At 56.3% G+C, this 21,780-nt stretch overlaps 7 protein-coding genes and 1 non-coding gene across 8 annotated transcripts; 5 read left to right on the top strand and 3 right to left on the bottom strand.

Annotated features, from left to right (window-relative positions):
• Positions 1 to 499: 499 nt before the first annotated feature.
• J3D65DRAFT_664344 (uncharacterized protein) lies at positions 500 to 1,061 on the bottom strand (the record flags this gene model as incomplete). Its single annotated transcript, XM_066802732.1, has 2 exons — positions 500 to 554; positions 841 to 1,061. The coding sequence occupies 2 exons, from the start codon at positions 1,059 to 1,061 to the stop codon at positions 500 to 502; spliced, it is 276 nt and encodes a 91-aa protein (XP_066660389.1).
• A 338-nt stretch (positions 1,062 to 1,399) lies between these two features.
• On the top strand, positions 1,400 to 2,628 carry J3D65DRAFT_611917 (mitochondrial import inner membrane translocase subunit Tim22). Its single transcript, XM_066798966.1, has 3 exons — positions 1,400 to 1,626; positions 1,788 to 1,883; positions 1,946 to 2,628. The coding sequence occupies exons 1-3, from the start codon at positions 1,516 to 1,518 to the stop codon at positions 2,297 to 2,299; spliced, it is 561 nt and encodes a 186-aa protein (XP_066660388.1). The 5' UTR covers positions 1,400 to 1,515; the 3' UTR covers positions 2,300 to 2,628.
• On the bottom strand, positions 2,497 to 4,644 carry J3D65DRAFT_611912 (Mu homology domain-containing protein). The gene is made up of 6 exons (XM_066798965.1): positions 4,498 to 4,644; positions 4,314 to 4,442; positions 4,032 to 4,261; positions 3,496 to 3,985; positions 3,078 to 3,449; positions 2,497 to 3,029 (listed from the first exon to the last, which is right to left on the bottom strand). Exons 1-6 carry the CDS (start codon positions 4,534 to 4,536, stop codon positions 2,949 to 2,951), a joined length of 1,341 nt encoding a protein of 446 aa, XP_066660387.1. The 5' UTR covers positions 4,537 to 4,644; the 3' UTR covers positions 2,497 to 2,948.
• Positions 4,645 to 4,739: 95 nt separating this feature from the next.
• On the bottom strand, positions 4,740 to 5,789 carry J3D65DRAFT_611908 (2Fe-2S iron-sulfur cluster binding domain-containing protein). The gene is made up of 3 exons (XM_066798964.1): positions 5,440 to 5,789; positions 5,269 to 5,375; positions 4,740 to 5,222 (listed from the first exon to the last, which is right to left on the bottom strand). Exons 1-3 carry the CDS (start codon positions 5,700 to 5,702, stop codon positions 4,978 to 4,980), a joined length of 615 nt encoding a protein of 204 aa, XP_066660386.1. The 5' UTR covers positions 5,703 to 5,789; the 3' UTR covers positions 4,740 to 4,977.
• A 178-nt stretch (positions 5,790 to 5,967) lies between these two features.
• On the top strand, positions 5,968 to 7,678 carry J3D65DRAFT_643945 (mitochondrial fusion and transport protein-like protein Ugo1; the record flags this gene model as incomplete). The annotated part of the gene is made up of 3 exons (XM_066802117.1): positions 5,968 to 6,405; positions 6,465 to 6,943; positions 6,994 to 7,678. The coding sequence occupies 3 exons, from the start codon at positions 5,968 to 5,970 to the stop codon at positions 7,676 to 7,678; spliced, it is 1,602 nt and encodes a 533-aa protein (XP_066660385.1).
• A 3,362-nt stretch (positions 7,679 to 11,040) lies between these two features.
• J3D65DRAFT_t9 lies at positions 11,041 to 11,177 on the top strand. Its single transcript has one exon. It is a non-coding gene; the product is annotated as a tRNA-Glu (tRNA).
• A 1,612-nt stretch (positions 11,178 to 12,789) lies between these two features.
• On the top strand, positions 12,790 to 14,157 carry J3D65DRAFT_546765 (voltage-dependent anion channel-domain-containing protein; the record flags this gene model as incomplete). Its single annotated transcript, XM_066796834.1, has 2 exons — positions 12,790 to 12,978; positions 13,030 to 14,157. The coding sequence occupies 2 exons, from the start codon at positions 12,790 to 12,792 to the stop codon at positions 14,155 to 14,157; spliced, it is 1,317 nt and encodes a 438-aa protein (XP_066660384.1).
• Positions 14,158 to 17,926: 3,769 nt separating this feature from the next.
• On the top strand, positions 17,927 to 19,501 carry J3D65DRAFT_50536 (aquaporin-like protein). The gene is made up of 4 exons (XM_066796625.1): positions 17,927 to 18,390; positions 18,447 to 18,661; positions 18,720 to 19,110; positions 19,168 to 19,501. The coding sequence occupies exons 1-4, from the start codon at positions 18,165 to 18,167 to the stop codon at positions 19,302 to 19,304; spliced, it is 969 nt and encodes a 322-aa protein (XP_066660383.1). The 5' UTR covers positions 17,927 to 18,164; the 3' UTR covers positions 19,305 to 19,501.
• The last annotated feature ends 2,279 nt before the right edge of the window (positions 19,502 to 21,780 follow it).

Below are 21,780 nucleotides of genomic sequence, written 5' to 3'. Positions count from 1 at the left end.
GAGAAGACGATAGTAGAGAGTTGGGACAAAGAAATGCCAAAAGAAGAATTTGAGGTTCCATCTTCACAGTCCGCACGGGGCTCTAGGTATATTGTGAGAACTGACGACCTGTTTGGGACAGCCAACAAGTAGACATACCAGGTAAGGCCCAAAATTCGCTCTCAGGAATGGCATGCATTCATCAGCTTTCCAGCGCTGAAATTGCTTTTGGCGTACTTTTCTTCGTAGCCATTGCGCCAAGAGACCGAGAATGAATGCGTTGCGCAGGCCTGTGGAAGTAGCGTGCCGTGCCTTTCAACAGCACCAAGGAGAAGGTGAGCTTGTTCGGAATCGGTCTCCATTTTAGCTTCAGTCTCAACAGCGGACTCCAACATGCGCAGCTTTTCGGATAATTCAGCAAGTATGGCGCTGCCTCACTTGGTTGGCGCAGGGATGCATACCGCGTTGCCTGGTTAAGCTAGTGATGCCGCCGCAAAGGCATGTCCTCGCGCCTGAATCCTCATCCCAGGATGATCAAGGTGCTACCACAGGCGGTGGGCAACATGGTTCGCAGTCTTTCAAAGGAAGTCAGCCAGCTGAAGTGCGGAGCGTTGACTGGATAGATGAAAGACGACCGTGTAATGTAATCGACTCACCGGTCGCAAACTCATCCGCTGTTCTTGCATATCAAAACCGGGGCTCTGCGCCGGGTCCGCGGGAGGCAGTTTTAGCTGGATTGGCAAGCTGGGTGGGCCATCTGGCCGCGTTCGTCGGATTCCAGTCCAGGGACGTTGCAAAATCAAGGCGCCTCACACAAGAGAGGCTTCTCTCAGCGAAAGCATTCAACAGCCGGCGATACACGGATCATGTCCCGGCATGACGAGGCGCAGCAAGGGATCCGGGGCGCCGAAGACGGTCACGACGACCTCGTCGTCGAGGCCGTAGCAGAGCCAAAACAGGCGCGACAGGTTAACCAGCGGCATGACCAGCATGTCGAAGAAGACGGCGCGCACAATGGTGAGGGCGATGCTCATGATGGTGGCCCAGGGGAGGGCCGGCGGAGGCAGCGTCGTCGCAATCATGGCGTCCTTGGTTGCCTGAGCGCGGTCTCAGGTGGGCGTGGAGGGAGACGGCGGGCTGCTTGCGAGGGGTTGGTGGAGCTAGAGTGAATAGTGAAGGAGGATAGCGATAGGAAGAAGAATAGGAGCACAAAGAAACATTTGGATAGACAGAGAGGCGTAGTAACAGAGAGTCGTTTGTTGAGTTGGAGGGATGAATGCCGCACGCACGTCATTCGTCGGTCCGCCCGCCGCAACGCTCCCAGCTCCGCTCCGCTCCACCCTCCCTCCGCCCCTGGTCCCGTCCATCCCGCCCCGCCCGTTCCAACGGCCCGTGCACCAAAACTTCATCGCCGACCACCGCAGCGGACAACCGCCGCCGCATCACCAACTCTCGCCCACGACTCCTCCGCGCTCCTCAGCCCTTTTCCTCGTCCCCACCTCCTCCGAACACCTTCATTCTCCTCGAATCACCACAATGAGCGGTCTGGGCAGCGCGCTGCCAGGCGGTCGGCCCGGCATGGGCTTTGGCGGCGGTGGTCAAGACACCCAAGGCATGAGTGAGCAAGAAGTCGCGGCCATGAAAGCGGTACGTTACGTCCTTCAACAACGCCCCAACGCAGCAAAGCAGCGCGTACAACTTAAGCAAGAAAGAGCATGGAATGCGTCAAATGGGGTTTTCGAGGGTCGAATTGATTGAATTGCGTGAGCGGGATGAGATGAGATGAGCTAATGGTATCGCTACACCAGATGCAAGCCGGCATGGAGTCCTGCTGGGTCAAGACCATCATGTCCGGCGTCGCGGGCGCCGGCATGGGCGCGCTATTCGGGCTCTTCATGTCGTCGGTACGTCTCCTCCCCACCCATCCCCATCCCCCACCCAGCACAACCCCCCTAACACCCCCTAGATGCGCTACGACACGCCGCTCTCCGCCTCGGGCACCGAGATTACCAAGCTCCCCCTCGCGCAACAGCTCCGCTCAGGCTTCCGCGAAATGGGCCGGGCATCCCTCTCCAGCGGAAAAAACTTCGGCATCATCGGCGCCGTCTTCGCCGGCACTGAGTGCGCGATCGAGGGGCTGCGCGCCAAGAACGACCTCTACAACGGCGTGGCCGCTGGCTGCATCACGGGCGGCGCGTTGGCCATGAAGGCCGGCCCGCAGGCCACGCTGGTCGGGTGTGCGGGCTTTGCGGCGTTTTCGGCGGCTATTGATGCGTATATGAAGATGCCCGAGGACGAGGTGAAGAAGCCTGTCATGTAGATTTTGGCGGCTAGGCTTGAGTGTTTGTTTGCGCGCGTGTTTTGGGCGCTGGCGAAGTACGGTAGATGGCGGGATTCCTTGGGTTCTCTCTCGCGCTCCGCTCTCCGCTCTGGGCTGGGTTGATGGATGCATGTACTGCATGTCTATGGAGCAAGGCGTGGCGCGGAATGGTAGGGCATGGAACGGCGTTCGGTTCTGGGGCAAGAGATACCAAGACATGGGGGCATCGTCTCGTGTTGTTTGAAAAAACGGTACATGTAAATATAGACACATACATTGCGCAAAGCTCCTCTTGATCTTCGTCGCATCCCAATGTAAACAAAAGCGCCCGCTTGCTCTCTTACATACTTGGTCGCTCGTCACTCCTTCTCAAAATGTATGTGGATGGATAATTCGTGGTATAATCGTATCAACGCCATACAAATACAGCTGGCAACCAACGCGGCCCAGCTACCCTCCCGTCGCTCCACAAAGCTCAGACTCTCTCTAGCTCCGCAGCAATGCAAGCATGCCTGAGCGCAGTCGTTGATTTTGAAGAAAAGAAACCCCCCAAAACACACGGTTCCATACACGACAGCATATGAGCCGAGTCGCGTGGAGGGATAGTGTGCCTTGAACGCCAAGAGCCCCGTTGCCTGCGCGCTTAATACTACTGCACGTCTGGCAGCCTCACCGCAATGTCGCCCGACTGCGTGATGTAGCGGACCCAAGGGAGCGACGGGTATTGGAGCTAGCTTCTGGTCAGCCTCGACTTGATATTGAGGGGAAAAAGACGTACCTTGGGCTCGATAATCTTCAGATACCGCACCTGTATGCCACTCGTGGTAAAGTACGGAATCTCAAACTTGACGTTGATGGGCCTCTTGCTCTTTCCGGCGCCAACGCCGCCCATACTGCCGCCAAATCCACCCATCATGCCGCCGCCCTTTTCGTCGTCGCCGCGAACCGACGGCAAGCCTAGCTCCGCGCGCATGAGGAATTCTTTGCCGCCGCCAAACTGCTTAATCTTCCACACAATCGACGAGGACTCGGGCGCGTAGTGGACCGTGCCAATGTTGGTGCGGAACCGCGGGGAATCGGCGTCGTCTGGCACTGGGATGATGATTTGCACATTGTTGGCTGTGCTGCGGCGCTTGAATTGTGCTTTGGCCTGCTGCTGTTAGTCGTCGGCCATGATATCAGATTGCAGCACAAACCTTGAGCATGTATTCTATCCTACTGCCCGAGTGGCTCTCCACCACGCACTCGACCCAGATCAGCGGCTTGACTTGGGTGTTGAGACGGTAGCTCATCAGCTCGAATTCTCCGTCCGGCGGGATGAAGCTAATGGTGCGATCGTTTTCGAATCTGCTCAGTCTGACGCACTGGTGGAATTTGACATCCTCCATCTCGACTGCCTTGCCTCTTGTAGCCCTTCCGGTCGTTTCGAACATGACCTTGTCGTTCAAGCCAAGTCGCAACTCGGGCATGCCCGAGAGATAGCACTTCATCTTGATGGCACCAAGGATTTCCGAACGCAAGACGTTGCCGTTGGAAGACACGAGCAGGTTGAGCGATTCGACGACATCGAGGAAGACTTCGTTTTTCCGGTAGCGGATTCCCTCGCTACGCCAGGATACTGCATTGGTGACGGCAATGGGAGGACGCGCCTGGACTTCGAGCTTGTGCGATTCCTGGGTAATGTATCTGGAATGTGTCAGCGCCGGCCTGCGACGATTTGCAAACGACGCACTCTTGTAATATCTTGCTCTCGGTTGTCTGGGGGTATCCAAAGTCCATCATTTCATCAAGCAGCTCGTAAATGACGACAAAGTTGTCTCGTATACTCTCCTCCTCCAGCTCTTTGAAATACTCGGTAAAGACTTCGACAATCTTGTGGAGGAAGAGCAGGATCTCGGCGGCATTGGAGTTGCGCTTGGTCAGGGCGAGGAGGTAGAGGTTGCTATGTCTGATGTAGAGGTACTGGAACGGCCGTCAGAGACCGACTTCTTTGTGGGGTTTGGCCAGCACTGACGTTGATGCCTTCGGATGAGAAGCATGGAGGGACTGCGGAGCTCTCTTCTTCGGCCTCGCTAAGCAGGACTGGAAATTTCTCGACGGCGGACATGGGAATGTCTCCTCTGTAGTTGCGGGCAAGAAGGGTCTGCGCGAGACGTGAGCGCTGCAACTCCTGAGATGACGGTCAAGTGGTGGCTGACCTTGCCCTTGAGATCCAGGAAAAAGACGGCCGACGCCATGATGGCAGCGGGAGAATTCGAAAGGGCGGCGGCGGTAGAGGTGAGAGACCAAGTGGTTTCAGCAGCGGGGCATGTCGCGGTGTTGTTGGAGCTTGGAGGTGTCTGGTGGAGGGCCAGCTCTCAAGGCCAAATGTACGGAGGGCTGTCGGCCGTTGGCCGCGACCCGCAGTAACGCCCTCACCGCCTTCGGCCATTGGCTGAGGCTCCCTCCGACTCCGCATTCCCTGGTCCCATACTGGACATGGTGGGCAGATTATGTATTTGTTTGTACATTGAGCGTAGCTTGCCAGACGCCTAAATGCTGATATAGTACAATCATCTGTGACGTGCAAGGAATCAACCAAACGCCGGCGCAATTAGGTACCAAGCTTTTCCTTTCCTCTGTCCAGGCCCTCGAGACATAAACCAGTCAGTCGTCCCCTCGTTTACACATTATTATTCTCAACTCTTGTCCGCAAAGTCGCTGGCCTGCAGGTTTCGCGTCATGCTGGGCAAGCGCACGACGATTCCGTCCAATTCCTTGCTCATCTTGACCTGGCACCCGAGCCGACTCGTCTCGGTCAGCCCAAATGCCAGGTCCAGCATGTCGTTTTCGTCATCGTCGGGCTCGGGGATCTGGTCGTACATGTCTGCATCGTCGACAATGACATGGCATGTACTGCAGGCGCAAGAGCCACCGCATGCGCCTGTTCAAGTCAGCGAATAGTCTTGGAGTCAACCTGGGAGACTTGCCCTCCATCTCGAGGTCATTGTCCTGCGCAATGTCGAGCAGATTGTCTCCATCTGCTACCTCAAAAGTGTGCTCATCGCCGTCCTTGTCTATGAAAGTGACCTTGCGCCTGTGCAGGAATGGTTCCATTAGCCTCGCGTCAAGGCAGGGATTGTCGATAGGCGGGGTCTTACTCTTCGCCCGGCTTTGGCGTGTGAAGATGGCCGTGCTGCGCCGCCGGCGTCGTGGAAAAGCTTCGCCGTGACCGCACGGCAGAGTCCCAGCTCTTGCGTCTCCATGTGCTCTGGCATGCGAGACGGATGGGCGCAGAAGAGACGGAGGGTGCGGCGGCGCGGTGGATGAGTCTTTGGTATGACGTTTGCAAGCGCGCAGGCGACGGACGGACTCGCGGCAGGGAAGCGCACAGGGAGCGGACGGCGCAGTGGACGGGAGACATGATGGAGGGCGCGAGAAGCTCGAGAGGAAGATTGCAGTGAGGGAGTGAGAGACAGAGAGGCCGTGAGATGGTTGAGTGGAGACTGGAGGCAGGCAGAGGAATTGGCTGCCGATCACCGCCGCGAAATAATCGACTTTGGAGCTCCGCCATTCGCTGCGTCAACCTTGAACCTGGCCCAGCCCTGCCCTGCCCTGCTCTGTCTCTGCTTCACAACATGACGACTGCCAACCACCACTCGCCCCCAACCGACAACATCTACACCCTCATGGCGACCTCGCGCGACCAGCCCAATCCTCTCCGCCCCTACTACGTCCCGCCCTCCATCGGCCTCCCTCCAGATCCCTCCCCGAACAATGTCACCGCCCATGGCTACGCCACGTCCTCTGCGCCCAAATCCAGTCCGTCCGCCTCACCCGCAAAGCCCAGCTTTGGCTCGCAGGCTCGAGACATTCTCAGCGACCTGGATTATGGCGTCGACCTGAGCTTGGGCGACGGCAGTCCGACTCTGGCCGAAATGACAAAGAAGTTGCTCGACCAGGCCGTTTGGAACTACACGTCGGTGCTCTTTGCGCAGCCCTTTGAGGTCGCGAAAACGGTGCTGCAAATACACCTTGCAGGCGGTTCCGAGGACCAAAAATCCCATCTGCACCCTCAAGATCACAGGAGACGCGCCGAGGAGCTCCGCCTGGGAAAATATAGCGAGGTGCGTCTACATGCGACCTTTTTCCGCATTGGGCTCTGCCGACTAACTCACAACTCCAGTACTCGTCCGATTCGGACTCGGCTGACGACTCGCCTTCGTACTTTTCGTCTACTGCTCCGCGTTCCACTGTGTCTGCTTCGTCCCGCGCAGACTCGCGTTCTCCCCGTCGGCGCCGCGCTCCCCCTGCTCGACCCCTCCAAGCCCCGCACCAATACAAAATCGATCTCAAGCGCTCCGACTCGCTATTAGAGGTCATATCGCAAATATGGACAAGAGAAGGAGCATGGGGCATCTGGAAGGGGACCAATTCGACCTTTGTCTACAATTTTCTCCTCAAGACGATTGAGAGCTGGTTGCGAAGTCTCTTGTCTGCTCTCTTGAACGTGCCAGATCCTGGCCTCTTGGGTGGGTACGGTGTCGGGGGAGGTGGACTGGATATTATGGACAGTCCAAACCCCCTCACCAGTCTTGCTGTCGCCGTTGCTGCAGCAGGAATATCAGGGCTCGCGCTGGCACCCCTCGACATGGTCCGCACACGGTGAGTCGAACCAGCAACACCACCAGAACTTTTTACTTACGAGACCCAAGGCTCATCGCAACACCTTCAAATTACGCTTCGCGCGCCATTCTGCCAAACTTGCGGCATCTCCCCTCTCTGACTGTCCCTACGTCGCTCATCCCAATAACACTTCTCCACTCGACGCTACCAACCCTCCTCTCCGCCTCGACACCACTGGTCCTGCGCTCCTCCGCCCGAATTGACCCCGTCCTCACGCCCGCCACCTACTCGCTGTGCACCTTCCTCTCCTCCGCCACCGAGCTCTTCATCAAGCTGCCCCTCGAAACGGTCCTGCGCCGGGGCCAGCTCTCCACCCTCTCCGCCCACGCCCGCGCTCAGCGTCTCCCCCGGCATCCCGACGAGCTGCCCCGCTCCCGCAGCCCGGCCAAGAGCCGCAGTCCCGCCAAACGCAGAGACGCCGACCCGGACGAGGAGCCTCTCCCTACCATCGTCGACGTCGGCCCCTACCGCGGCATCCTCGGCACCATGTGGTCGATTGCGCGCGAAGAGGGTGGCACCGCCGTGCCTGCGCGGACACCACTTGCGGGCCGCGCAGGCGCAGGGCGACCAACCGCCGCAGCGCAACAGCAGCAGCGCGCGCAAAGGGGCCAAGGCGTGCAAGGGCTGGTGAGGGGGTGGCGCGTTGGATTCTGGGGGCTCGTGGGTGTCTGGGGAGCGGCGATGCTGGGAGGAGGTGCTGGCGGCGAGTTTTGATTGAATCGACATGCATGGATGGAAGCAACACGATGGATGTAAAGCGAACGAGGCAAGCAAGCGTCATGTTTATTTATTACGAGCCGGATTGAACTGGACTGGACTGGACTGGACTGATGTATTGGGCGCGTGGGTGGTAGACTCTTCTCTCTGCGCATTTGTTTGTTTGTTCGTTTGTCTGTGTGTTTTTCCTGTCTGCTGCAGCCAGTAACGACAAGGCGCCGTGAAGCAAAGCAAAGGCAAAGCGGTAAAGAGATGCGCTTTTGGGGCTTTTGAATGTGGTCCTGCTTTTTTTTGCGCCGTTGGTTGATACCACTTCTCTCCTCTCCTCCCTCTCTCTCCTTTATCTCACTTCTCACTCATATATTTGTCTGTCGTCTCTCTTGGTCCACGCACGCCTGTTGGTGGCGTATATGGTGCGTAAGGTGCGGTTGATGGGAGTTTACCTGTCGGGGAGGGGGTATGTGGTGCGGCTTCTCTCTGTATGTGTGTGGACAAGGTAGGGGGTAGTAGGGGTAGAAATGTACGCTGTTCAGACGAGTCCCACTCACCTCTATGCTGTCTTGTTTGGTGAGCTATGAGAGATAGAGTGAGTTTAGATGGCAGATAAGCAGACTCGGATAGACTGCCGGTTTGGTTCGTCATTAGGAAAGGGGAAAGGGGACAAGGGGTACGTGAGGTATCTAAGCGCCGCCACGATTCCGCATCAACCGCATGAGGTAGAAGCGACCCAATCCAGCGTTTGCGCAGTCTTCCCATCCATCCATCCATCCATCCTCTCTTCCGTTCTCACGCCAACATGAAGTCTCGCACTCCCCATTTCACCTCCCATGACCTGTCTGCCTGTCTGCCAACCTGTCGTGTCTCCAGTCCCGCACAGCTTCCACCAAATCCCCAACTCCGCCACGCCCCTCGCCACGCCCACCCACACACCCCAACCATTGCCTTCGTCACTGGTCTCGTCTCTTCGCGTAACGAATCACCACGCCTACCAGCCCACCTACTGTGCCTGCCTCCGCGCCAGACCCGCAGCTATAGTAATGCTGACAAAACGGCCATTTTAACCGGCCAAAGAGGCGCGCGTCTGCGCTTCTGCTCGAAGGCAAAACAAACTCAGGGCTTCGGACCTTCCCTTCGCCAGCGCCAGGCATGGCATGCTGTCACATGCGAGACCGCTGCGGCGGAAGCTTAGATGTAACCAACTGTTGTTGGTTGAGCAGGTGGAGAGAGGGCTTGCCTTTGGCTTTGGCGTTTATGCTTATCCGTTTCCCCGCCGCGACGCCGCGACGCGCCAATCCAATGCAATCCAGTCCTGGCCTCCGCTGTAGAAAGAGCATGGCGCCCTGCAGTGTGGTGTCATGGTGCGGGCATTGAAGTTGCCCATACCGCTGTTTGAAAAGGGGGTTCCGTCGACGAAGAGGTTTCATGATGGAGAGGGAATGGACAGCGATACTTTGGAGCGGTCTCGCCGCGGTTTCCTGACGAACACTCAGCGGATGAGGAAGCGGATTTGCTCAGCCCATTGCGCTGCGAGCAGTACATGCTACCATTCGACCAACAGTCGAGAAATCGGACATCACTTGACAGAGAATCGGTTAGCTTCTCTCCGCCCAAGGCTCAAGCGCGGCGTCAGTAAAGGCCGTCCTCCATCGCCGCCGCCATCACCATCATCATCATCTCTGATCAATCACTTCATTGGGTGCCTGCGTCCGCTCACAGCGACACCGATGCCGCGCTTTAAGCTTACCTGTGCTGATCACCCGGCAGTCAGAGTGCGGCAAATTAAAACGAGCCATCAAAGAACAAACCTAAGTGCCGTAGGATATGCCGGCCGGCGGGGCGTGAAGCAGCAAAGAGTAACTTCGCTTGAGGCGGCGGCAAGGTTTCGGGACGGCACTATCAAATCTACCTTGATTTTAATTCTCGCACCAGTTTGAAGCAGTACGTGGCTGCTGGCTTACCAATGCGAGGAGTAGAGTGGCGCGCGGGTGTCCGGACTGCGCAGCACTTGGTCGTCGCGTGGCGGTGGGTGAGACTGAGAGCTGCGCCTTGCTGTGTGCTTGGGAGCGCGGTGGGTTGGTTGCTTAGCGGCTGGCGCGTCTTGAGCTGCATTCCTTCCCTGGCGCATGGATCAGGGGTCGGGGGAAACGTCGCACGCAGAGAAGTGGTATGATTCCAGACCTCCTCCTCTTAGAGGGACGGTTGGTGTTTCTTCTCAGGGGCGCGATGGAGATGAGAGACCGAGTTCCTTGGAGCATTGAGGATCGGGAGCATTAATCGTTGGCTTCGAGTGCTGATTGTCATCTCGTGGCCGTCTGATTGGATGTATTCCCAGAGTTCGTTGCATTGAGAGCCAATCAGGACCTTGATAGAGACAAACGACATCGCAAGTGCGCTCAAGAAGTCATTCACCCAGTTCTGGACCAGCGCCACGTCGCTGAAGTCCGGTGATAGACTTCACACCCTGAAATCAGCGCACTCCGTGATCCCGCAGACCGGCGCATCTCCAAGCAGCAAATCCTTAGTACGCGATGACTGATGTACACGTAACGACGTACAATCAGTGCGGCGGCGCGTGGAGTTACCAAGTCGCCATGTGGCTTGCAAGTAACTCGCTGGTGGCGGCGAGTATCCCAAAAAGCGTCGCAGAAGCAAAGCTACAAGCGCACCGGGGATGTTGACGTTGGTACAAAGTTTGTTGCTGGCGGGATGGGTGTTCCTGACTTGCGGGGAGCGGAAGCGGGGGTAAGCTTGATAATGCGGAGAATGAATCCAGGGGTAAGCTGCTCAGGGGTAGCGGAGATGGCATGACGAAATGTCAGCCCACAAATCACAAAAGCTGTGAATGACGGTCGATGGGGAGATGGTGTTGTCTTTGAAGGACTTGTCAGCTGAAATTTTCACTTGTAACCATGCGTTTTTCAAGCCTTTCGGCTTATCGACAGTTGTTCAAAATCCAAGAAGTTGCTCAAAAGTGTCCATGTTTGAAGCAGGTCTTGACTGATCGTTACACGCACGTAACTCTGGCATGCTACCACAGTGGATGTCGAAAGAAATGCGGAGTGCACTTAGGGAGCATTCATCTGCTGCTTCAGTCGCCCTTATGGGGCATTCATTCAATAGTACAGCCACACTTAGCGAGCATCCGTTCACTACTACATCTAGACCTAGGGTGTCTTAGAGACGCATTCGTGTCAGCGCTTTTGGGGAAGTTGTAAAGGCCGTGTGTCGATGCTCAAATCAGCCCCCTTGCGCGTCACATGAGCACGCGAAGGAGGCACCCAGTAGCGAAGTTGTTAGCCCGAGCGTTCCAGGAACTGTAAGAACTTGACCAAAGTCGGTAGGGGCAGTGTCCATCAAAATCCGTTGTGGTCTAGTGGCTAGGATTTGCCGCTCTCATTAAGAGGGTCTCTCTCACTTCAAGATGTTGGTTTCAAACCGATTCCGTAGTCGAAATGCAAGTGCCGGCAAGGCCCGGGTTCAATTCCCGGCGACGGAAGCTCTTCTTTTGCTCTTGGATGTGGTGGTGATGTTGTGGTGTTGCAAGTTTTTTTGTAGCGTGGAGCGGATGGATGGCCACGGCGATTGCGGCGCCACCACGGAACGGACCGTGCAATCAGCAACAGCCGCAGCTAGCCGTTAGAGAAATCGACCAATGGGATTACGCGAATTCGGAGTTTGCATTCTATAAGAGTTGGGGTGTGCCTCGGATGCAAAAGTAGGTCGCGGATGGACAGATGTGGTTTGGATGTTGCGTAGACGACGACTTTTTTTTGTCTGCAGTGGTGGCCGAGTGGCGTGTGCTTGCGCGGCTAAAGAACGCGGCTGATGCGGCACTTGATTCCCGGATGCCGTGTGATCGTTTATATAGACCTCGGGAGCTCCTCTGAAGGATGATTTTTTGGCCTTCTTCCGCTGGATTGTTAATTCGACAAACCTACGCAGGACCATGACATATTCTGACCATGCCTTCCCAAAAACGCGCCTTGGACACCCTGGAGACTGAACCCATGGAGAACTCGCCAAAAGCACCAGGACATGGCCAGGCTCTACGCGCCCAGGACTCCAAACAAGGAACGTGACCAAGACTATCTCAGCACCCAACGAGCCCGAAGGAAAAAGGAAACTTTTTCACGAAGAGGACTGATTGTGACCTACCCCAGCTACCGGAGCCGGAGAGGTGCATGTTCCCAGGCAGGTTGCCACAACGCAGCTTCCTCAACAGTCAACACACCGGAATGACTGGCCCCATCAACATCTCCAACAACCTGCGACACCGCAACCAAAGGCCGCGAATCCAAGCCCGAGCGAACGACGAGGGCACACTTGGAACCGAGCGCGATGGTTTGCGATGCGAGAGAGTGGATCCTATCCGCTCCGCTGCGGAGACTGCTGGGCAAAGAACCCATCTTATCCATCTTATCTCCTCAAAACACCACAGGAATACGAGCTGAATATGCCTGTTGGCCGGCTCAAAGGAACCAGCAGACATCCAGTCGACCACGGCGACCCCACTCTCTCTTGCATTGCTCGCTTGGGGATACCTCCGTGTTGAGGGACACCGGCCAGCGGTGTTGATTTCTCGACAGCTTGCATGCAGTCTGGACGCGGTGTGAAGCGAGAGCGCTCCATATCTCCATCTCTTGTTTGACTCGGGACGAAAACTGGCCGGGCACCAAGACGTCCGAGTCGACGTTTTGACGCTGGATCTGCCCCTTGGCTGCCTTTCCGGGCCGAGCGAGATCGCAATGGCAGGGGCTGAGTCAGCGCCTCTACTACACTACAATCTCTTCTGCGGCTGGGGAATAGACGACGATATCTGGGAGAGACGTCATGTCTGCGCCGCTGGCACGTCCCGTGGGCCAATGCCTGCTTTCCTCTTCCAGTCGGCCGAGCATCGCTCCAGCGTTTTTGCCCCGAATGGAGCGCCAACCCAAGACTTTGCCAATGTCTGTCTTAAAGCTCTTATCGTGTCCTTTTGCTGTTCCTCCAGCGCGGGCTCCTCCAGCACTGGGTTTCTTTCTTGAGTATTTCCGGCCATGTCGTCGTCCTTGTCCAAGACGTTTAGTGCCATTGAGGCAGGCTCGCTCAGAGGTGGCGAGAATGACGAGATGAAACGATCCCAGTCGACCTCGCTTGGAGGCCGCGAAGAAGAAGAAAAGAGAGAATACGATGTCGCTTCCCTCAGAGGATGTGGTGACGAAGAAAGAGGATATGATTCGGCTTCCATCAGAGGATACGATCAAGAAGCCAAAACGCAAACATTGAGCATAGCAGATCGTCTGCAACACTTTACTTGGGTCAGTATACAACACCAGCCTGCTGTTTTCGAGCTTGACTGACCTTGACAGGCATGGTACACGTGCACCATGTCCACCGGCGGCATCGCCATCCTCGTCTCGCCTCGAATCCAACCGCACACGTTCCGAGGCCTCGAAACGATTGGCAAGGTCTTGTTCATCTGGGACCTCTTCTTGATCGCCGTCATCACGGCGCTCATTACGTTCCGTTTCATCAGGTATCCCGGAACCTTCACAAACTCGATCAAACGGCCTCCGGAAACAATCTTCTTCTCGGCCTTCTTCCTCACCCTCTCAAACGTCCTGAGCTGCATGATCCACTATGCCGCCGCGTCCTGTGGTCCGTGGATCTTGGATGCCTTCCGCATTTGTTTCTGGATATACTTTGTCTTGACCTTTTGCTCCGCCGTCGGTCACTACATGATTCTCTTCACGAACCCGGAACTCAAGATTGAGGACATGACGCCGGCATGGGACTTCCCCATCTTTCCCTTCATGATCAGCGGAACGGTAGCCTGCACGGGTGCCGCCGAGTTTGCCCCCGCAGACGCCATGCCCATGATCGTTGCCGGACTCACCGCGCAAGGTCTGGGCCTGCTCGTCAGTATCTTCATGTACGCCTGCTACATCCACCGCATGGTGCAGTACGGGCTGCCTTCGATTGCGACTCGGCCCGCCATGTTCATTGCCGTCGGCCCGCCGAGCTTCACCAGCCTCGTCATTATCAACATGGCCAACGCGTATCCGTCCTACTACGAGTACTTCGGCAACGACGCGGCGACGATGCAGATCATGCGGGTCGGCGCCACCATGGTGTCGGTCTTTGTGTGGAGCCTGTCGTGCTGGTTCTTCTTCATCAGCCTCATCAGCTGCACCATCCACTGGCGGTCCATGGTCTTCAAGCTCAACTGGTGGTCCTTCATCTTCCCCAACGTCGGCTTCACCCTCGGAACCATCTACATTGGTCGGTCGCTGAACAGCGAGGGCATCAAGTGGGTCGGCAGCATGATGACCGTCCTCCTCGTCTGCACTTACATCTTTGTCTTCGTCAGTATGATCCGCGCTGTCGTCAACAAGGCCATCTTGTGGCCGGGGCAGGATGAAGACACGTTCGCCGAGGAGGCGCACGACAAGGAAGAGGCGCGGTCTTTGATGCAAGCTCGCACCAACGAGGCATAGGATCGGGCCGCCCTCGAATCTTTGATGATCAGGCGTTTTTTTGGAGTTCAAGATAAGCTTCCGCTAAAGGTTTACTGGCGGCTTGGACACAGGGGGGAAAATAAAGGGGCTCCAGAGACGATAATATCCAGACTTTACCCGCTGCCGCTGGAGGTACTCAATTGGGAGGGACGTACAAGGCTATCGATGGGCGATGCAGAAAGACATGCCACGCCGATTGCTGAATGTGCTTCCGCGGAAATTCATGACGGCGTTGCAGAGGGTGGGCATGATTGGTAGAGAAAATTGAAGTACTTGACCTACAACAACCTGGTGCCAGTCTTGCAGTTGGAATGAAATCCCAGAGCGACCGGAGAAGGAATCCGTGACGAGCGACGGACATATGGTGTCGTCCTGACCGCCGCAACTCGTTGCCTCATCCCTATCCCCACAGCTGGTTTGCCTCCCGCAGGCTGTCCGGTGCATGGTGGATGCCTTCTCGGGCAGACACACAGATAAGCTTAGCGGTCTTCAGACGGGGTGGCTGCCACCGTCGAGGTCATGCAGGGCCAGAGTTGCTTTTCCGATCTCCGCGCGTTCGACCGTTTCGCGATCCGTTCTGGCCTCTGTTTCTGTTTCTTTTTTCTTCTCGCGAGAAGCAGTCGCCGTCGCAGTGGTGGCAGACATGGTCCACGCGCGGCACAACAGCAGTGCGACTCATGAGATATGTGCGCAGGCTATTTCATTCGCAATGGTCGAAATGAGGCCGTGTAGATGCAGAGCAACCGGGATCGCTGCTGGCTGCCGTGGGGTCTGCTACCGACCAGCCTGCACTGCCTCCTGGGTAGACGTGCAGATTTCTGTCTCTCAGACCCATCTCGAACTGCGAAGATGCGACGCTACAGTTCAGGGGTCGGACTGAGAGCCGGGAGGCTGACGAGGTGTTGGCCACCACGGCTCTCTCCACTGCTACTGCGGCGGCCAAACCAAAGCGTCGCCTCACAGCGCAACGGCGAGCCGCATCGCTCAGCTACGGGAGTGTCTCACAGAGGCGTTCCCTCGCAAGAAATGGCGCTGCGGCTTCGAGGGCTGAGCAGGCGGGGATCGTCCCAGACAGTTCGGCTAGCGTAGCGTCTAATGAAGGGTTCCCGGTCCCGCTCTCTCGTCCAGCTCGGCGGCGTGGGGTCAAGGAAAGCGGGACGACAGTCTTTCCATCTGAGCCGGCCTCGGCCGGAAAGACGACCGTCGCTCACCGGTCGGCGAATGAGCGACTGCATGCAGAGCGACCCTGTCCCCTGCCCGCATCATCACACTCTTGGCGTGGTGTTGAACTTTGGGTGTCGACCACTGCACGACTGTCATGTGCGACGTAATGTCTGTCCGAATTTTCCTCCCTGCATCGCTACTTGCGTCCGCCTCGTCCCATTTCTTTGCCCGCGGCGACTGAGTCTCGCATCCGGCTGCAGTCGAATACCGCTGCTCTGGGTAAAACCAAGGCTGTTGCTGAACAGCCCCCCATGGCGTGCCAAATCCAGTGGTTCCAGGTCGTCGTGGCCCTTTTCTTTGCCTTCATTGGTGGTGCGATTAGTCAGTTCCAGCGTCTTGAAAGTTTCCAAGGCTGATAAATTCATTACGGATACGCTCCAAGTGATGGTCAGCCATTTTTGGGATGATAGGCGCAACTTCTTGCACATGTCCAGGTACCTTTGGAAGTAGGGGCCAATTGCCCCCAGTGATGAAACAGGCACTCTGGAGACTACCAAAGTTACATGTCAGTACCTGACTCGAGGTACTTAGACGGCAATCCCGCCCCGTTCGCCAAAAGACTTTGTCAAAAGAGCTTATCTCATCATCGCCGGCAGCGTCCTAGACCTTCCTCTACAAAGTACCGGCAGAGCGCGCAGATGGCAATTGTCTGACAAAGTGAGGTGCGATGCTACAAGGATGCCTCCCTCATGCCAAGTTTATTGCCATCTGCTTATCTCCTGAGGATGACGACGCTGAACCGCTTGAGAGCGGCGGTTGCGGACGGACAGGCAGAGTGGGCTGTGGTTTTCTTGGACAATCACCATCGGCAGCAATACACCCTCCAGTTGTGGGCTGACGCATGCGTAATTCCTTCATCCTCGTGGTGGGATTCTGACTTTCCGACCAAGTTGTCGGGGCTGAGACACATCCGCACCCAGTGCTGGGCCTGGCGCCGGCATGGCGCACGCCACAATGACGCCGGATGTGATATCAACGCGGTTTGGTAATGGGGATGGTCTTGTAGATGTGTAAGCGAAAGTCTGTGGATGCTTTTGATAAGGTCGTGTTTTAGCCTCGATGGCGAGGAAAAACAATTGGACTTGAGTTGGGGGCAGCACTACAGCGGGTCTGGATGAACGAGACAGCTGTCGTCTTGCGTTAGCGGACAACTCTGCTACGACTTTGGGAATTGCTTTTTCAGCCCTTCATGCTGCGTGCAAGCCGGCCGTTGCCAATGTCTTGCAAGGACGTACCCCGCTGTGCCCTTGGCTGCGATTTGTGGACCGATTGTCTCCTTCCTCGCTGCACTGGCACCCAATTCCTGTCGCAGGACATGTGCGGTCGAGGATCTTGTCACGAGAGTTGACCTAGTATGCCCTTACAGTTGCAAGCGTCCAATCAGCAGCTGCAGTCGTACGGGGTGCGGCAGCGTCCGTGTCGCCGATCCCTTGGACCTCATCTCGAGCATCTCCATCCCGGTCCCAGCACGCAGGCATAGACCAGCCGAGAACTGCAGTTCGATCTTGTCCCTTGTCCGAAACCAGGACGTGGGAGCGTGGACCCATGCGGCATTCCAGCGAGGCACGACCGCGTCGACGTCTTCTTGCTTTTGCTTTTTTTGCTTTTTATGCCTGCAGCACGTAACATTTTCACGCTGTGCGACCGGCCATGTCCTCGAGCCCTTTTACGTGGGCGCCAGGAGAAGTATTTTGCCATTTTTCCAACGGGGCGCCACAGGGTCGATGGCGCAAAAAGTGTGGGCATCGAAAGGCAGATCCCTGTTCCGCAGCTCCAAACTCAGTGTGAGTTGCGGACATCCCGACGACAGAGTTGCGGATATCATGGTCCCTCCAGTAAGAAAATGAGCATGAAGCTGGTATATCAGGGCCGCGTTTGACTGCCCACGGACCTCTGACTTCACCTTGACGTGTTTCGGCTGTATAGAGTAAGATTTGTCTGACAGAAGATAGGACTGAGGGTTACAGATGGTATCTTGTGAGCACGCCCGATCTGCATTCCACGTTTGTTCGCGAGGCTAGTCGCTGCACATGAACAGTGGAGATGTCCACTCGTAGTTCGGTTCATCCCTCTCTGCTAGGGTCGCCCTTGGACTGCCAGCGGCTGCACGTCAAAGTCTCGCAGCCGACTTTGGCTGCTCCTACTTCCCAGGAGCCTCCCGGTGCCCTCGGCGCGCTCATGCAGCATCGCCACTGGTCAAGCTTCGCGTCTGCCACCTACCTGACTGGTCTTTCTTGGCGAAGTGCTGCTGTAGGACATCAGGAGAGTCAAGTCCAGCCAGCCTGACCATTGATACGGCGGCTTAGACACCCTGTATACGTCCTTCCTATGGCGGAATCTCCGATCACCCTCGTTCCCAGCGATGCTGCCCAAAATGTGGATAGGCGCTGGCATTCTGCTGTAAGACCGCCGAAGAAATCATTGTGGCGGGAACAAGGACTCCGAGTCCACTCATGTCGACGATGCCCAAGAAGACGGGTGTCAGTGCGCATGCTGACCGGCGATCAGGTTTTCTTGTTGGAACCTCTGACGTCGAGACAGTGAGGCGAAAAGAGGAAGGTTTGTTTGAGCCCCCTGAAGCCGAGCAAGCTTAAAAAGACCCTTGGGAGAAGCCAATGCGGATTACCAGGACAGAGCCATCGAGACCTTCCCAGCTTCCCACGTTCCCGACTCTTTTGTTCAAACCAATCAATACTTAAGCTTCTTGTCATCTTCATTTTCCTTCCAACATCGTACCTCTGGTGTTGAATCAACCAACAACCATGTCTACCTCCGGTTACCACAATGGCCCTTCGGCTGAGGCAGGGCACCCTTCAAACTACGGCGGAACATGGAGTGGTGACCCAAAGAAAGTGGTGGAGCATGACACCACGGGCACCGATGCTGGTACCTTCAACGACTCGGAGCCGGAAGCCCACGAGAGGCCACCGCCCTTTCCGTTCAACAAAGTCATGAACAGCGGCTTCGGAAGATCACCGTGGAAGAACCGTGGGTAGCCTCTGAAAGTCTCGCGGCGCAGTCACACTGACGGATTGGCCTTGTAGACTTCATCGCCGGGGTTGGCGAACTCATTGGAACTGCGTCGTTCCTCTTCTTCGGCATGGCGGGTGCAGAGGTTGCCAACTACGCCAAATCATCGGGACAGAGTGACGCCTTCGACCCTGCGGCCATTCTTTACATCTCGACTGCATTCGGTCTCTCGCTGATGGTCAACGTCTTCGTCTTCTTCCGCGTCTCCGGAGGTCTTTTCAATCCAGCGGTACGCCTCCTTCCGTCGTTGTCTGGCCAGACTCTCTTGGCTGATGTGATGTGTACAGGTCACGCTTGCCATGTTGTTGACGGGCGCCATTCCCGCAATGCGTTGCCTCTGCTTGTTCATTGCACAAATGTTGGGATGCATGTTTAGCGCATACATTGTCTCCGTCATTGTACCAACACCATTTGGGGTCGTCACTGCCCCGAGCAATGGCGCTACGACGGCACAGGCTGTGTGCTTGGAGATGATCCTCACGGCGTACCTCATCACGACCATCTTCATGCTGGCCGGAGAGAACCACCGCGGTCGGTTCATGGCTCCTGTTGCGATCGGTATGGCGCTCTTCTCGTCCCACCTTGTCGCGGTGCAGTGGACAGGAGCGAGCTTGAATCCGGCGCGCAGCTTTGGCCCGGCTATCGTGAGTGGAACGTGGACGCAGCACTGGATCTACTGTGGGTTTCTCCACTTCCGGGCCCGTTGAGATTGGTCTCATGCTAATGGTGTTACAGGGGTTGGACCAGGTGTTGGCTCATTGCTTGCGGTTGGGCTGTACAAGACACTCAAGCACCTTCGGTACGAGGAGGCCAATCCAGGTCAAGATGAATGGACCCACCCCAAGGGACACGGACGCCGTCGTAGTCTGTAAGCCCGTCATGCGCCAGCGACTATCAAGCTTGTATGGAAATTCTCAACGGATTACGACCAGTTTGACGTGAGGGACACGTGGTTTGCACTGTGGCATGAGCCAAGAGCCTCGAGGACGCGTGCGCGACGCGTGAGATGACGGATTCCGCGCTTTTTGCCTTCTAGTCGGATGCAGATGTCGGAATTGGGGAAATCGTAATTAGCAGCTAGGATTCGAAATGGCAATTGTATTTTCACATCGCATTCTTGCGCCCCATGAGCTCGCGCCAAGACCACGCGGGATGTACAAGGACATGGACGTTGTCCTCCCTCGCTTCTCTGGGGACATGGTGACCGGTAAAAGTAGCCGCAAGGAAAGAGGAGCCGGTGGCACGTCTGAGGTCACGGAATTCCCATCAGGGTTGAGAACGCGTCGAATTTCCTTGGCCGACGGCGGTGTTTAGAAAGGCGCACTGCAAGTGAGTGTCTCGATCCAAGTCGACGAAAGCGGTCATCGTGGGACGGGAACGTCGTGCAGCGGATTCAAGGATAGTGATGCGGTACTTGTAGGAGGGGAGAGGTTGTGTCCATTTGCCGGCAAGGTGCTGCGAGGTGCCGGTGTTGAGCGAGGTGAGGTGGTTGAGGAGGAGGTTGTCGTTGCACTGGGCTGGGCTGGGCTGGGAGGGAGGACGACGGAATGACGTGGTTTTGCGGCAACCACTTTCGCTGCCCTCGGAGCACCACTCACCACTCACCATCCAACCACCAACGAGGGACCGCCTCTTCGACACAATCACCACACTCCCATCCTTTGTGACAAGTTTCGTGGTCTTCTACGTGTACACCAGCTACCATCTGACTGCCTATACTCACTCGCCAACTTCCTGATCCTCGACAGACTCGAGAGCGGCAAACGACCCAAGGGCACAGAAACAGAGCCTCCCAATGCGGCATCTGCACCGTTGCCGCCGTGGACGATATGCAAGACATTGACCCGACGTGTACTGTATGCAAAAGGCCTGTTGCATACCCCCTCACCCCGCATTTCTTGGATGCACCACAGCCTGCCTGGCCGACCATGTCTTTTGTTTTGCAGCCTCACTGAATGCTAACGCTGCCCAGTAATCTCAGCATGCATACATGCTGCTGCCGGATGCCCCCGAAGTCCCGACCGATAGTGAAGATATGCACCAGAATTTCTTCCCAAGGAAAAAAGTCTCGTGCGGTTGGGGCAGCTTTCATACGACAAGGCTGTGTTGATGCTGTTGAGAGACCGGTGAGAGGCTGCCTTCGTCTGTGTAGCCCCGCATACCGTTGTACATGTGCCCCAGGGCATCCGCTGTCAATGTGCTAGGCACAGGAGATTGTCCTTGTGGCCGTCGAGTCCCAGCCCTGACTGACAACACTGCGAGTACCGTGAGATTGTGGCAAGGACGTGGCTGCGAAAATCTTTTGGCCCCGGTGGCTGATACAATCACCAGGACGCCGTAACAAAACCAAGTCGGGTAACAAAAAAATCCAAAACATCAAGGGGCAAAAGAAGCAACTCCAACGAGAACCCACAGGGCTTTTTTCAAGGCGTTTGCCTCCACTTGCCCTGCGTCGTAGCAAGCCATGAGTGGAGCATAGTGGAGCGCTCAGAACAACGAGTACTCGGACCTCTGTGCCGAGCGCCTCGGAGCATGAAAAGAACTCAGCCGCACTCGTGCGCGATATTAACCCCAGAGTGTGGTCCTGCGTGCCCCACCTTTTGCCCTATTGCTTATTGCTCCTGACGGTCTTGTAGGCAGCAACTGATCTATTCTCTCCACTTTACCCTGCAAATCAGGCCCATTCTTGCGATAATCTCATGCTCCCATCGCGGACTTGGCCACGTCCTACACGATGGCGCGATCGGAGAGAGCTCCTGGATTCAGGGCATCCAACATGCAGACGTGCCCAAAAAGCCATGTCGCTTGATGTTGTTCAGGGACTCAACTCAACCTCCGGCAGCGAGAGGCGACCCGATGACAAGACAGAAATACCCCTCTCCCGAGCATGCTTGTCCGAAGCTACTTCTCTCCTGCGATTTTAGTCCTAATTCTGGTCGATCGCGGGGCCAGATTTAATCTCGCCTGATCCTGTGTTGGCCGCTCCGATCCGCATGATCCTCGTCGCCAATCAGCTGGCGAACCCGACACCACATGCATGCCATCTTTGGGATTCCAGGTTTCTGACACCCATGCGTCTGCACGCAACAGCAACCTGTGTTCCCTCAGGAGACAGCTCCTCGATCTGGTCGCCGTTCGAAGGAAGAAAGGCTGACTTCCTCTCATCTGTAGTTCAGCTGGAAGATGATGATAAAGTCGCCACTGGGTTGCGATTTCACCATCGTTGGGCAATAATGTTGCAACATCACCCTCCAAAACGAAAGCCACTCAGCGATTAGAAACAACAACACACCAACAACTCCGTCGGAGCCGATGGATCAAAGGCTATGCGTGAATCAAACAACACGT

The sequence above is a fragment of the Phyllosticta citribraziliensis genome (genome assembly GCF_038025025.1).
Source record: "Phyllosticta citribraziliensis strain CPC 17464 chromosome Unknown J3D65scaffold_1, whole genome shotgun sequence".
Classification (NCBI taxonomy): domain Eukaryota; kingdom Fungi; phylum Ascomycota; class Dothideomycetes; order Botryosphaeriales; family Phyllostictaceae; genus Phyllosticta; species Phyllosticta citribraziliensis.
This window is presented reverse-complemented; position numbering and strand designations above follow the sequence as displayed.

Bases quoted from the DNA above. Each gene is read 5' to 3' on its own strand.
- J3D65DRAFT_611917 (XM_066798966.1), top strand. From the start codon at position 1,516: ATGAGCGGTCTGGGCAGCGCGCTGCCAGGCGGTCGGCCCGGCATGGGC. The intron at 1,627-1,787 runs GTACGTTACGTC...TCGCTACACCAG, and splicing joins AAGTCGCGGCCATGAAAGCG to ATGCAAGCCGGCATGGAGTC. The intron at 1,884-1,945 runs GTACGTCTCCTC...AACACCCCCTAG, and splicing joins TCGGGCTCTTCATGTCGTCG to ATGCGCTACGACACGCCGCT.
- J3D65DRAFT_611912 (XM_066798965.1), bottom strand. From the start codon at position 4,536: ATGGCGTCGGCCGTCTTTTTCCTGGATCTCAAGGGCAAG. The intron at 4,443-4,497 runs GTCAGCCACCAC...CGTCTCGCGCAG, and splicing joins TCCTGGATCTCAAGGGCAAG to ACCCTTCTTGCCCGCAACTA. The intron at 3,030-3,077 runs GTACGTCTTTTT...ACCAGAAGCTAG, and splicing joins TGAAGATTATCGAGCCCAAG to CTCCAATACCCGTCGCTCCC.
- J3D65DRAFT_611908 (XM_066798964.1), bottom strand. From the start codon at position 5,702: ATGTCTCCCGTCCACTGCGCCGTCCGCTCCCTGTGCGCTTCCCTGCCG. The intron at 5,376-5,439 runs GTAAGACCCCGC...ATTCCTGCACAG, and splicing joins ACGCCAAAGCCGGGCGAAGA to GCGCAAGGTCACTTTCATAG. The intron at 5,223-5,268 runs GCAAGTCTCCCA...TGACTTGAACAG, and splicing joins CAATGACCTCGAGATGGAGG to GCGCATGCGGTGGCTCTTGC.
- J3D65DRAFT_50536 (XM_066796625.1), top strand. From the start codon at position 18,165: ATGTCTACCTCCGGTTACCACAATGGCCCTTCGGCTGAGGCAGGGCAC. The intron at 18,391-18,446 runs GTGGGTAGCCTC...TTGGCCTTGTAG, and splicing joins AAGATCACCGTGGAAGAACC to ACTTCATCGCCGGGGTTGGC. The intron at 19,111-19,167 runs GTGGGTTTCTCC...ATGGTGTTACAG, and splicing joins GACGCAGCACTGGATCTACT to GGGTTGGACCAGGTGTTGGC.